The 14,697-nt window shown below is 39.4% G+C and overlaps 1 protein-coding gene across 10 annotated transcripts in view; it reads right to left on the bottom strand.

Annotated features, from left to right (window-relative positions):
* ptk2aa (protein tyrosine kinase 2aa) overlaps positions 1–14,697 on the bottom strand; it is a 53,320-nt gene that overhangs the window by 23,662 nt on the left and 14,961 nt on the right. For 7 of the 10 annotated variants that reach the window (XM_087176610.1, XM_087176612.1, XM_087176613.1 and 4 more), the window contains exons 4-13: positions 13,471–13,558; positions 13,135–13,214; positions 12,608–12,670; positions 10,542–10,596; positions 5,755–5,895; positions 5,420–5,497; positions 5,079–5,186; positions 4,209–4,326; positions 3,673–3,703; positions 1,816–1,880 (exon numbers count right to left, since the gene is read on the bottom strand). In XM_087176610.1, the coding sequence (XP_087032736.1) occupies positions 1,816–1,880; positions 3,673–3,703; positions 4,209–4,326; positions 5,079–5,186; positions 5,420–5,497; positions 5,755–5,895; positions 10,542–10,596; positions 12,608–12,670; positions 13,135–13,214; positions 13,471–13,558 (827 nt within the window). Of the gene's footprint in view, positions 1–1,352; positions 1,440–1,815; positions 1,881–3,672; positions 3,704–4,208; positions 4,327–5,078; positions 5,187–5,419; positions 5,498–5,754; positions 5,896–10,541; positions 10,597–12,607; positions 12,671–13,134; positions 13,215–13,470; positions 13,559–14,697 lie in introns of all 10 variants that reach the window. The other 3 variants (XM_023416221.2, XM_087176609.1, XM_087176611.1) reach the window with 1 other exon arrangement.

Below are 14,697 nucleotides of genomic sequence, written 5' to 3'. Positions count from 1 at the left end.
AGGTGTTCCTCAAAAGCATCATAAATTAAAATGCTTTGGAAATGATTGTAGATTCATTCTGCAATCATTAAGATTGCTCTTAGAGCTGTAGGACAATTAGAAAATGACAAATACAGGACACATACACATACACTACAAAAATAAAGCTGTTACTGCCAGTTCAACTGAATCACCATAGTTCACAGTAAAATTTGAGATTTTAAAAGTGGTATGTCGACCATGCCTGCGTGTCGCAGTTAGAGCCTTCAGAAGGAAAAGTTTGGATCGTTTGTTCACGTTTCAACAACAAAGCAGCTGCTGTGCAGATCCACAACTTTTTCTCTGAGCAGTCCTGCGAGCGGCTGATGACAGCTGCCAAAGCCACAGATGGAGACACGAGGACATGTTCTGACCCACTTAGGTTGTCAACCTTCGAATAGGACGCGTATATAGATGGATTGAATTTTGGCCGAATAACAATGACCCATAGCTTTAATGCATTTATACTCTGATGAAAATAATTTTTTATAAAAGAGAAACAGTTTTGTTGTCATCTTCCTTAGCTGCAGAACAACAATCACGAGTTGGTAGTGATCAGTTGCTCAAAGACATTTTAACAGGGCAGATACTTGGTGGTTTAACCCCAATCTTTTAATGGAAGAACGATCTCTAACCACTTGGCCACCCTGCCACGAATAAAGCCCTGCCTCTTTGAATTAACTGACATAAAACACTGAAAATAATGGTTAAAAATAACCAAGCTGTGACCTCAACAGCAAGGCATGCACTGAACAGAGACTTGAGAGAAACATTTTACTCTGTGTCCCTACAGGCTCTTTCCAAGAGGAAAATGGAAAATGTCAACTATTAGTAGTCTTTGTCAGCAGGTAAGCTCAAAACTGAAAACATGTTCTTAATTGTGAAATATAAAACTATAAAACCGTTTACTTATGGAAAGTAAGACAATTACTAGTGCACCAAAAATACACACGAACCGCAGGTTTTACAGGAGATACCTCTCAGAGACGTCGTCATTTGTGTTCCATTTTAATACGCCATCGGCTTGGTTATAGGCAGCAACACACAACCTGTTATTGTAGTTAAATTGTGTTCGCTCTTTTGTGTAACACTGAATTAGTTAAAGCAAACATGCGGTGAGGACAAAGACAGTTTCGTAGAAGAGAGCGTCCTTGTGTCAATATTCTGAATGGGCATTTTTAAGTAATACTTTTAAGTAAAACTTTTCTTTTGCCTCTCTAGAGGTTTTTCTGTTACCCAATAAAAATTATGATCATATTAGGCATTTTATTCCACCACATGTCAATTTTGTGGATACGCTCCTCTACTAACTGTCCAATGAGTGCCGACGATACCATTGGGCGGCGAATCTGAACAGAAGACAAAGGGGAGGAGGAAACGCCGCGCCTTGGTTGGCTTAGGAGGTGTCGATGTCACTAGGTCTTCAGCCAATGAGGAGGGGGAAAGAGGACCAGAGTGTGAGAGGAAAAAAAAAAAGACAGAGTGAATGGATGAGAGTGAATGCAGTGGGGGAGATGTGAGAATGACCGAGGGGGAGAGGAGGAAGTAAACAAAGAGAGGACGGGATGAGAGAGAGAGAGAGAGAGAGAGAGAGGGAGGGAGAGGCAGTCCCACCAGAGGAGAAAACAATGAGAGATGAAATGAAAAAAAAATGACTGAGAGAAAAAACAGATGTTGGAGGAAATGGAAAGACAGAAAGAAAGACAGTAGTTGTAGCCAAAGTAGCTGACAGCCTGTGTTCATCTCACCGCTAAACCAGTCACTTTGTGAGTTGTGTGCATCATTTTTTTATCTTACCTGAGACGGAGATCGCTCTTACTCCACTCCTGACTGCTTCTAACTTTTTTTCATTGTTCGACAGTCTAGAGTAGAAGAAACAAAGGACAATATTGGAAATTAGGCAAAAATTGCACATTAGTCAAAGAGGTTAAGACTTAGGTAAAACAACTTCAACATACCAATTTTAAATCAAAACATATCAGCAATTTCCAGCATCAAGATTAAATGTGGAAACTGTAGGCTGGAAAAACTGCTATCACTGTCAGTAAATGAATCCGTACTGTTTCAATTATCTCTCTGCCTTTGCCGTGGTTTCTCTCTGTCTGTGTCATCTGAGCTCTACTACTATCTTTACATCACAGACCACAACGGGCAGCGAGAAAAAGAAAGGCACCGAGCAAAGAGAGAAAGTTAGAGTGAGAGACCGAGAGAAAGAGGAGGAGAGTAGCAGAGTGTTTAAAAACCCTAAGTGGAAAATATTTGGCTCCTAAACTTATCTCCTTATTTGACCAGAGACAGACAGAGAGAGAGAGGAAGAAAAGACAGAGAGAGAGAGAGAGAGAGAGAGAAAGAGAGAGAGAGAAAGAGAAAGAGAGATTTGAGTTGAAATGACCCAAAGTAAGTTAAAAGTTTTTTGAATCTGAACAACTGACAGTGAAACGTGGCCACACCAACGTCCAGGCTGCCACGGTCACAGATAAACAAACACAACCAGCTCTACGTTGAAGTCACAATGTTTTCCCTAAAAATCTTTTGAAGGCCTGCGGATCCTGAGTCACAACTCCAAAAAAGGCTGATTCTGGAGAAAAAACATTGAATATATTTGGTTGTTCCTTTCTGATGCAACACTCACATTGGCTTTCAGTAAAAAAGCCTTGGGTTGAATTATGGTTAAATAGTATTTGGGTAGTTGTGGGGCATTTTGGTTTTGATGTATTTATGCATCAACAAAATACAGAAAGTCCTCATTTCCAACAGAATTCCAAGATTTGAAAAAGGCAAGGTAACACTTAATATATTTTTTTTCCTGGAAAGAACTATGTCATTTGGTCGTGGAATTAATTGGAAGTGTAATAATTGAGAACTACCTCCATTTTCCCCTATTATTAGTTTTTTATTATGCTTTCTGTTAAGCAAGCCTCTGTCGCTCTACCCTAATCTGTAAAATCACACACTTCTGAATTCATCATTACCTGCATGAGTTGAGAAGATGCATTTAACACAGAAATTCTGCTTCATTTTGCATCACCTACAATTTGCTCCTTTGGCTGTCAAACCACTATACCAAGCTGAACAGCTATAAGCAAAGTGACACTGTATAAACGCTGGCACAATAAGTCTCCTAATAGAAATGTCAAAGTGGATTGTTCTGCAAAACAGGAACAGGAACAACATTAGATTCTCTGGAAAGTGATTATGTTTAAACATAGTTGTTAAACCTGACACTGTCCTGAAAGTCCATACGCCTGATTTAATGTTCTTTTAAACAGTGTAATAACTCAGGCCCTTTTGTTTTCAGAAGAACTCTGACATCAAGGATTTCACAGATAATGGAGGAGGAGGCTCTAAAACGCACATGCTCATGAACTGAATGAAGTATTTACCATCAGTGTTGGCATTTAAAAAAACCAGAATACTATATGCATGGCAGTGTGCCAGTCCTGTATTGTTACACTGACTGGGATATTGTGTTTATTATAACTTCTACACATCAGTTTTTTGTCTTAAAAAAAATCTAAATTGTGTGATTGGACTAGGAAGGCTACAAGAAAATCACTATACACAGTCAACATACAAAGTACACGTAGAACAGACAGGAAAACAACAGATTTGATGATTTACAGCTCTGACAGAAGATTGGTGACAGATACTTACTTCGGGATGGAAGGCAGCGCTCTCTCTCCCTCTAGAGGACAAAAACACACATCATCCAGATAAGAATGATTATTATAAAACACAGTAAATAACTCTTTATAACACTTTAGAGTGTTTTATGATTCAGGTAGGACCTTAAATACAGCACAAAGCACATAACCACAGCCTCTTCTGCATAGAAAATACATTTGTTATTCAGCATCTGAACTGGTACATTTAAAATACAACAAGCATGCTCATAGTAGGGGACTAGAGCTGCAGTTCAGCACAGTATCACATAATAGTTATCAAATAAAAGCACTGCACAACTAATTACAGAAACACAGATATAACAGTTTAACTGTCATTGTCAACACAAAAATTTAGAGATCCCAGTTTTTCTCTGTCTAAATAAACTTGGATATACTATTGAGCACAAAAATCTTTCTTCTGTCCTTATGTAGTTAAGTCATGTTTATCTGTAATATGTTTATGTTTTTGCATGATTCTGGGAAACTGTGGAGCTGGACGAAAAGGAGGAAACTACAGCTTCATACCTTTCTGAACTCGGACGATGAAGGAATGAGTTTCCATGGAGACGAGCCGACAGTAACCATCAATCAAGTCAGCCAAGTTTTCTGCCATGGTCAGTGAATCTGTTGTAACAGTAAGAGGCTGCGTATGCACACACACACACACACACACACACACACACACACACACACACACACACACACACAGTGCCGGGCCTGTTACAAAGAGCCTTTATCTCAAGAAACGCAGGCATACTCTTACACATAACAGCACAGTGGGGGTTTCCCATTGCTCATACATCAGGGGAAAACTCCTCTCTCCCACATAGGGAGAGAGGTAAGTAAATCCAATACTATAAATGCCAATTAAAACAGAGAGACGTTATAAAAACCCTTCCTCTGTGATTAGAGCCATTATATGCAACCTATACAAAACACAGAAATACATGTTTTTTTGACCAGCATTAGCATAATCATAACAGGGTCCAATGCATGCAGCTTGTATGTTTGCAGACACTGATAGTTAATGCTGTATTTTGAAGCACAGCACACAGCATTTTTGTGTCTCTGCTCTCTGTTTTTGGTTGGACACACCGACTAAACTCACAGATGACGCTTTTTTCATTTGAATGAAACTCATTCTTTGTACAGTAGAAAGTCTCTACCTTTAAGTGAAGTAGGGTACACCACAGTGAAATGCATTAAAAGGAGCAAAGGGTGCTCTCCTGTTATATGAGAAAAACGGTGGCTAAAATTGATTACTACTCTGAGTTGCTACAACTCATTAAATTTAAAAAAAAAAATATGTTCAGCACCTATAGATAGTAAATCCATTCAGTGTATAAAGAGAAAGATACAGCCGGGCAGACAGTAAGGCAAACCGACTGGCAGTACCTCAGCAGCTCCAGCTACATTGAGCTGTAGCATGCCTTTCCTGTCCTTCTCCTCCATAGCCGAGTACTGGATGGACTGCACTTGGTTAAAGTTAGCTAGATGGGTAGGCTGGGGACAAAAAGAAGAGAAAGAGTAGAAATGAAATCATGTTAACTTGCTAAACCTAATCCTGTTACTTCATAATCACATGAACAGGTGGTAGCCATGACTGGAGCCAAGCCAGTAGTGTCACCTTCACTTAAAGTTAATGCTACCTTTTGGTTCAAATACTATCAAGAACAGTATCAGTAGAAACCAAGCTGTGATCTGTGATAAACCTGGTGCTGCTGAAAGAAACTCACCGTGGATCCCTTGTCAGTGAGGTAGCTGATCCCATCCTCTGGCCCGATAGCCAAATCCACCTGGATCACCCAGCTGGACTGTTAGGAGAGAAAAAGACATGGAGTTGAAAAGGGAGGGAGAGAATAAGCCACAGGAAGAGGTGGAGATAAATATAAGAAAATGTCATTCATTTACTCATTAGTAGCTCATAAGACACTCTCTGTGGAACAGCGTCACATCCTCGACCCATGCAAGACCTGATGCTACCAAAAGGGGTCAACCTAACACAACTAACCAGAGTTTTCAGAGAACAGCAGGACACAGCAAAGTGGAGGCAAGAATGGAAGAAACTTACCCCAAGGGCACATTTGAAGCACTCCTTGTCGTAACGGTAGATTGGCACAAGTATCTCCAAGAACTTCAGGATGCACTGCTCATCGTTGAGATTGGCCACCTGCTTAAACGTCTGCTGGATCAACTTGCGAAGACTTTTAGCCTGAAGAGAAAAAAGACCAAGAGAAGATGAAGGAAATTAAGATCAAAAAGTAATTTTATTTAAATGTTATCCAGGTGCTACATCAGCACATTTTACAATTGGGAGAGAGAAGTGCATGATAACATGTATGTGTGTTTTTCTGTGTGGTCACAGAGTGACAGGACACTAAGAGAGGAAGACATTGATTGACTAATAGTCATCTCTGGTCCCAATCAAATTGACCTCAGCACTTCATTCTAGTGCCACTCTCAGTTCAGATCAATATCTTAACAGAGACACGTTGGATCTGTTAGTTACCACTCAAATAAACATCAAAGAGTCTGTCCATTCATCAACAAACCAACTTAGATCTCACTATAAAATGCTGAAAGTGCTCTTACAGATTTTTTTCAGAGTGGCAGTTGCATTTTCTCTGCTGGCATTACAATCACAATTCAGACTTGATTTTTTTTTTTTCAAGTCTGTTGTGTCACCAAAGACGAGACAGATGGGAAAGAAAATCCATCTAGGAACATTATTCTGTCATTTACAATCCTCTCTATACTTCTCCATTTTAAACATAAAGATACAAAACATACACACATGCACACACAACCACAGGATGCTGTAGATAATCCTCAAAATGTCATGTATATCTTAAAACACCATGGCTTATGAGGATTTAACAAATAACCTTTCTGACCTTTCTGACCCCCCCTCCCCCCTCCCCCCCAATGATCTCTGGCCTTTACATATATCTAAGCACAAAGATGCAGTATTAAGGATATTAAAATGTATAAGGGTGACAGTATGATCCAAAAAATACATACACATTCAGTACATAGTATGAAAATACACATTCACACAAGCACATGCACTGTATGGACAAATCCGAGCTATAAATAGCTCTCCATATATAGATTAAGATGAAGATTAAAGGGGATTTAGTGCATTACAGACCAGGCTTAAAAAAATAAAAAAAAACATGCAGATTTACAGTAGACCAGAACACCACATTAAGGTCAAGCTGCACAAAATAAATGAGCAGTTTCACAACTATTATTACAAAGAGTGTATCAATCACATTGATTTATTGACTACAAACATAACATAATTGGACACAAGCAATTGACTAATTTCTGTTGAGTCTAATGAGGACTAAAAATCATATTATTAGAGGATGTCCAGTATTTATAACCCCTTGTGTGTATTTTTAGGGGCAGAAGCATTCATACAACAATGGCTAAGGCCATAATTTCTTTCTAATATCCATTGTGTTCAGACACTGTCTATTTCCATTGCCGTTTTTTTATTTGTAAATACAGTGAAAGCCTTAATATCTATACTTTATTTCAGCATTTCAGAGCCCTGTTGTCAGTCTACTCATTGAGCCTGAAGGTATCAAAAATCTCACAAACCTACACGAAAACGTACATGTACACACACACACACTTATCTGCAATGTTCCTGTGTGTTCAGCTCTGTGAGTGTTTGTGTGTCATTTCCACAGATGTCATAACACACATGCGATTACAGAATATAATGTGTGTGTGCTCATGTGTGTTCTTCAAGCTGCTGATAGGATCACTGTTTTAATTCCTAGAATTCCAGCACACTCACACACACACACACACACACACACACACACACACACACACACACACAGAGTCAGTCCCAAGTGTCCACCCTTCCTGAGAGGAAGTATCGTGGCTATCACCTCACAATAGCAACAGGCAGACCCCTCGGCTGATCAGTCACAGCACTTACACAGTTGTACAGTACACATGTTTTTATTTTTTATTTTGATAGAATCCATCAAACTGTATACAGCCGAAGAATGGTGGCTGTGGTGCATTACGTCTCTATGCTTCATAAGATGTGACTTGTACCAAAAGTGGTTGGAAGTAATTTGGACTTTTGGTCATAGTTTAATCTCAGCAAGTTGCTTTTGTGCCTCCAGTGCAGAAAAGTCCAATACTATGTTGTGTCCTCTCCTGGTAAAACGTCTACTTTATCACAGAGAAAAGATCATTCTTCTGACACTCAAAATAATTAAATAACCGTAACCTGTATTAACAAAACTTCATCAAAGCATTTAAACAAATATTCGTTTTAAAAACACACAAAATCAAAGACTTTACTAATAATCCCTGTTTCTCATTATTCCAAACCTGATTTAAATTTCTCAAAGTCATTTCATACACTCGGATCCTGGTATGTACTATATATTTTTAGGCCTGCAGTCATCTCAGTTCTAAACGCAGATTAATTTCTAGATAACTAATACATATGTATCGTAAACATATGAACTATGAATTTTTTTTTTTTTACAATAAATCTCATTGCAATGCTTCAATGTGTTATTGCTCCAACAAGAAAAACAGACTGTTCAGCTCAAGCTGGAGCTGGTTGATCACACTCTGATCTCCAACGCCACTAAGGTCAGTTTAACTAAACCTGGTGTCAAGCCTGTCAACATGAATGAACAGACTCTGCTCTTTACAACAGCTAACATCAGTCACTGTTTACTACCACAGCCATCTGCTCTACGGGTGTGTGTGTGTGTGTGTGTGTGTGTGTGTGTGTGTGTGTGCGTGCGTGCGTGCGTGCGTGCGTGCGTGAAGTTGAGTCCATGGAGGGAGAATAATCCCATTAAATGACTACCATTCCCTTTCACCAGAGTGAACCTCAGAAACGTGAATGACAGCTGTGCTCTCTCTCTCTCTCTCTCTCTCTCTCTGTCTCTCTCTCTCTCATTAACTCCAACACAAATTCAATATTAATATTACCACAACTGCTTTTACCTGATAATACATGATATGAATATGTACATGTACACAGAAATACTCAAAGAGAGACACAACCACCTCATCAGGGCTGCAAATTGTTGTTGGTTGATGGTTTTCATTATTGATTGATCTGTTGATTATTTTCTTGACTAATCAATCGTTTGGTCTATAAAATAGTCATTACAATTGCAAAAATAACACAATCAAGTGAAAAATGTCCATTATACATTTTTTTTAAACATGTTTAATATAACGTTCTTACATCTGAGAAGCTGGAGATTTTCAAAATAACTGCAACTGCAACTCAAGCAATCGTTCTCAAACCTTCTCTACAATTCCTGATATTAAATGTAAGTCACTAATACTTCTACTCATTCTCTTTTTGTACTAATAATCCAATAAGCCATTCTTAAATTATAGCAACAGTCCAGACATCTACAATCAAGTCAGATCAGGCAATTATTGGATGTTTGACTGCTCATATATGTGTGTTATGTGTGTCACTGTGTGCATCTTCATGACATGGCTTCAGGGCGAATGTTTGATGTCATGTCTTCAAAAGCAGCAGAAAATGACAGAAAGGAGGAGAGAAAGGAGGAGAGGAAAGGAGAGGAGAGGAGAGAAGGTAGTTGGGCAGCTGATGAAGGCGGAGTCAGCAGAGCTTAACAGACCGGGGGGGGGGGGGGGGGGGGGGGGGCACAATGTCGCCTCCCCCTCCCTCCTCATTGTAACGTCATTTAAACATGACCCGAGGGTCACACACACAGAGTCTCTCCCTCTGCAGAGCATCTGTCTGCCCGCCTGCTGACATCAAGACCTTTTCGGGTCACTTGGCCTTTTTTACACACAGACACACAGACACACAGACACACAGACACACACAGACACACACAGACACACACACACACACACACACACACACACACACACACACACACACTCCCCTTAAACGCGTGCCGTAAATTTATCACTGACACAGACACTGTTCATTATGCAAGCGCACCCAGCCATCACAGACAAACATGCACAATCAAAATCTGTCAAAGATTCTATTTTAACACATCTCCCAACCAATGTGACTAATGGGTGCAGAAGACTTGCTACAAATCAGGGTGAAACACATTTCAGTAGAAACCCCTAAATCATAATACAGTTAAACTGAAGAAACAACAGTGTTTCAATCTAAGTTCAAGTTGTGTTGATTCTCTGACTAAAGGTAATAAAATCTGTTTTCATTTTTTATGCTAAGCTAAGCTAAGAGGCTGGTAGCTGTTGCTTCACATTTAATGGACAGACATGAGAGTGATGTCATTCTTATCATCTAGCTCCCTGCAAGAATGTAAATGTGGGTATTTCTCAAAATAGTTCCTTTAAAGGGCGAAGCTTGGAGAACAGGGATGTTGAAAACTATATTCATCACCCTCATCTATAAAGAGTATGTCAGTAGGTTTTCCAATAAAAGTATATTATTCTCCTATTCATTCTCTTAATCATCTTAATTCTTGGATGCTGAATCCAAGAGTGGATGAAAGCTTGGACTGCTTCACATGTTGTCAGCCAGACCAGACGGAGTCTGACAACACATCAAATAACACATTCAAAAACTGGTTCAGAGGAGCCTTCACTTGTAGGAGGGAGCTGCCTATAAAACCACACAATTTTGTTTCTTGTGGTAACTGAGTAACTCCAGCAGGGCAGATGGAGCAGTATGATAGCAGCTGCTGAGTGTGGAGGAAGCATGACTTACTTACCCTACCAGGACACCAAAGATTTTAATCATAAATCCTCTTACTGAACTATTTCTTCCACAAATATTTCAAGAGGAGAAAATGATGAATTTATAACTTATAAGGAGATTTTTCCCTCCTGGACTCTCACCTTGACTGAATCCAACAGGTCTTTTGGAAAAAAACGCCTCAAACCGACATCTTTCCTGTAAAGAGAGAAAGAGAGGAATACAGAGGCATGTTTATTATGCTGTAATTACACTGAGGAATGTTAATCGGAAAGCACTTCTGTCGTTATCTGATCTCAGTAGCGTATTTTTTCCTTTGCTGAAAAATTACTAACAACAGCTACAGATACAAGTGAGGCAGACGTGCAACTGAAGACAAGCAACAGAAAACAGAAACAGAAGGCTATGACTAAGTCCTGACTACAGAGCACTACTCATCTTTTCCTAAGAGACGGGGTTGAGGGAAAACAGAAATAGAGAGATAGAGAGAGGCAGGGAAGAGTACAAAGAGGGAGACCACAGAGACAAAGAGAGATGAACAGAGCTAAAACAGGAAGCTAGCTAATGACTCAAACTCCTCTGGAGAAAAGACAAGTACAGGGGGAGGAGGAGAGAAAGACCAAAGAGAGAGTGAGACACAGGCTCAGGACTTACATCATCCTTTCTCCCTCTTGTTCCTCCAACATAGGTCATATATCAGTCTCTAACTATTATTATCATCACAGAGAACGAGCACTGACAAAGGCCGACTGATTCAATGCTTTGCATTTGCTCGTAAACCACAAGGACTACAGCCAGCTGATCACCAACATGAACATATGTTTTGTGGCTAAATAAAAGGGAAATTACTAGTCAGTAGTTTGTATTCCTAAAACAAACAGTGAGGCAAAGCAGAAGAAAAACTACCACTGGCCTAATGGTAGACAATATACAATATAACTACATGATATATGTGTGGAAAACAAATTTTAAAAAAAACATAGGGAAGCAAAAAGGTACATTTGTCTCGAAGTTTCCAACAATAACTGAATAATGAATGAATATTGACTTTGTTTTAAACTATGTGTCTTCCAAGGACATTTCTATTTCCATATTATAAAGGAAAAAACGTAACTTAAAAATTAAGTATTTGGAAATCATGGACCCGTATAATAAAGTGTTTACTTCTGGTCTTTTGCTGTTGTAAGAAGAAAATCTTAAAACAGGGGTGAAAAAAAATTTGCTAATAAATCGATGTTTATGATTTATTTGTTAATCTGAAAAAAAAATAACAGGTCTCTCACTGATTTGTAAAGGGCAGGCTAGAACCAAAAGTGTCAGACATTAAAATGTATATGAATGCTCAACACATGCCCAGCAGCCCCTGATGGCCAACTGTCAACTTGGTGTATTAAAACCCCAACAGCACTTTCCATTCCCTTCTCTTGTTGCTTTAAAATATGCAAGACACAACATCTTTTTCCAATCAACAGAGAGATGCAGCAAGGGAGAGAGACAAAACAAAGAGAGCAATAACACAGGAAGAAAACAAACTAAAAAAGAGGATGAGGGCATACAGAAGAGAGACAGACAGAGAAGGACTGAGGGGACGAAAAAGAGAGACAAAGAGATCTCAATGGAAAGACAGTGTGCATTCTTCTCAGTTAATTGGAGAGCTCGTTAGGCTGATGGACAGAAAGAAAGACTGTGCTGGAAGAGGGCAGCTCATTAGAATCAGACCACATTAGAGCCAAGCCTCGTTAGGACCAGAGTTTGTTAATGTTCTTCATCGACATCCATCTAGCAGGGAGCTGTTAGTGGAATGACACAGGGCGCAAACCAGACAGAGCAGCCAGTCAAAAATGAATGAGTTTTAAACATAAATGAATAAGTGGTCCTGTGAATGAATACAAATAGCACGGTCAAGATTTAGTCTGTTTTGAAAATGAAAACTGTAGCTAGACTGTTGACTTTCTTTGCACCAGTGCATGAAACGTGTTCAATTGTAGTTGGACTGCAACAAAACCGAAAAACCTTCAAATTTTTAAATGTTCCCAGATTTTTCTAGGAACGGCATAACACTGCACCAAATTATACTGTGTGATTTTGCTGGCATGTCTGCAGGGTTATAGAACATGTTCCCAGGTAGAGGGAGGATGTGGCAGAAAAAGTGTACAGCCAGATTTGCTGTGTGCTGCTGCAGCACTTTGCTCAAGAAGAAAATACTTACTCCAGTAGTTCATAGTTGGATTTCTTATCCAGGGCGTTTCCTCTCATCTCCTTAAAGAACCTCCTGGAATTGAAACCAGTGGGACACAGAGAAAATGTATTAAAATGTATTCCCTTGTTCCTTTTGTTTATACACAGCACAGAAGACACACTACAATGGAATTATAGCTGACATATAAATAGCTGTTGCTTTGAATAATGAATAATATTAATAATGATTAATAAACAATGACAAATGTTAGCAAGAATTATCAGTGTAGCTGAAGGGTAGACACAGATTTTTTATTATGAAACAACTCCACTGGTGAAGAAAACAACTCAAACTGACCCATTAATGGCCAGTTGAGGCAAGAATACACCAGTTTAGTAACTTTCAAAGTGACAAAAACAAATATCTGATGGGATCAAACCTTTTAGTTTTTGATATAAAAAGAAAATAGACACCAACACGTAAAGAAATGAACACAGTGCACTATAAACAGAAGCACTGAACTTGAGTCACTGGGCTCTACTGTGAGCACATCTTACCTGATTTCTAGACAACCCAGTTTGAGAGCTACTTCTTGTTCCACCTGATCCCCGATATCCGTCATGTAGTCAGTCTTCACCTGAAGGACACAAATACACACCACAAAATACGTGTATTAGAAAAATGTTTTCTCCAAGAAACAAATGGGAAGACATCTCTCTCTCTCTCTCTCTCTCTCACAAATACACACACAGTCCCACTGACCTAGATTACCCAAAGGCAAACACACACAGTCTTCTAGCAATGCCATATGTCTCAGTGCTGGCTGCTGGCAGAAAATGAAATATGTTTGTGTGTCTGGGTGCCTCCGAGTGTTTGTGTGTCTGGGTGAGTACCTGGTGGTAGAAGTAGTTGAGTGTAGGTTTGTCTTCTGTAAACTGCTGCATAAAACCCTTTGGAAGATACCGGATCCTTAATTCATACCTACAGTGGAAAAGAAGAAAGGGAGAGTGAATATGTTATGCAGAGCTGCACCAACACAATTTTTCCCACTTAAAAACAGTGAAAATCAAAAACTAGCTAAGACTTGCAGCTTCTATACTGCCTGGAAAAAATTGTTGGAACAAGTCTTTTATGAGGTAAAAACAGTGGAATGAATCGGTTTAAGAAGTTGTTGAATTTGGCAAATATGCTTTGGGCACATACCAGCTTCACACTAAATACTAAACATGTACAATGAGCCACTAGTTTATTTCGTAAATGACTTAAAACATAATCCAGTTTTAATGATTATAAGTAAGCACAGTCAGCAGTAAGCCAGTGCCAAAGAGGCCAAGGAAGAAGAGAGGAAAGGAGATACGAATAAGGACATGATGGTGAGCAGGAGAAGGAAGTTGACTGGGGGAGGAGGGGGGAGAGACAGACATAAGGAGGAGAAGAAAAAGATAATATGCAAGAATGCAAATGACAAGACCGAGTAGAAGCAGGGGCAGAAAGAGTTGTTGAATTGGTTAGACAAAGAGGGCATCTGGTTCTCTCTCTCTCTTGATGTCCACAGTTCAAAAGGTCTCTACCTCACAATAGAATTAGCACCAAGACCACCATAATAAAGGCAACACATACCAGTGCATTAACATCCAAACTGCCAAACCAACACAACAACGCCGCACCACACACAAGGCCTCCAATCACCACACGACAGACGGGTCACGCTACTTTACATGACGCTGTTTGAAATAAATCACTTCTGCTACTTCGGTATACAATAGGGCAGACCGCTGCAGCTCGCTGTGTGGGGAAACAGTGACATTGACTGAATTTACAAGGCCAAATAAATCATGTCTAGGCAGGCACCCAAGGCAGGAAACTTATAAAGTATAACCTCACAGCTTTTCTTCAAAAAGGTGCTTATTAAGGACATATAAGCACCTTTCTGAGAATCAAAATGTTCTCTAAAATCTCAGATAAAACTCATCTACCACACTTGCTATTAACTTTTTGAGGTTAGCTTAGATTACTTCATTAATCCGCCAAAGGGTAACCAAGTTTGGCTGCACATGCACAGGGATAAATGGTCAAATAGACAGAAATCAGACAGGTAACAGCAGACAACATAAGGAAGA

This window comes from Seriola lalandi, unplaced genomic scaffold (assembly GCF_002814215.2).
Source record: "Seriola lalandi dorsalis isolate HSWRI2012SDOR001 ecotype SW California unplaced genomic scaffold, Sedor1 jcf7180002054562, whole genome shotgun sequence".
NCBI classification, from domain to species: domain Eukaryota; kingdom Metazoa; phylum Chordata; class Actinopteri; order Carangiformes; family Carangidae; genus Seriola; species Seriola lalandi.
The sequence above is the reverse complement of the archived record's forward strand: the minus strand, read 5'-3'. Positions and strand labels throughout refer to the sequence as shown.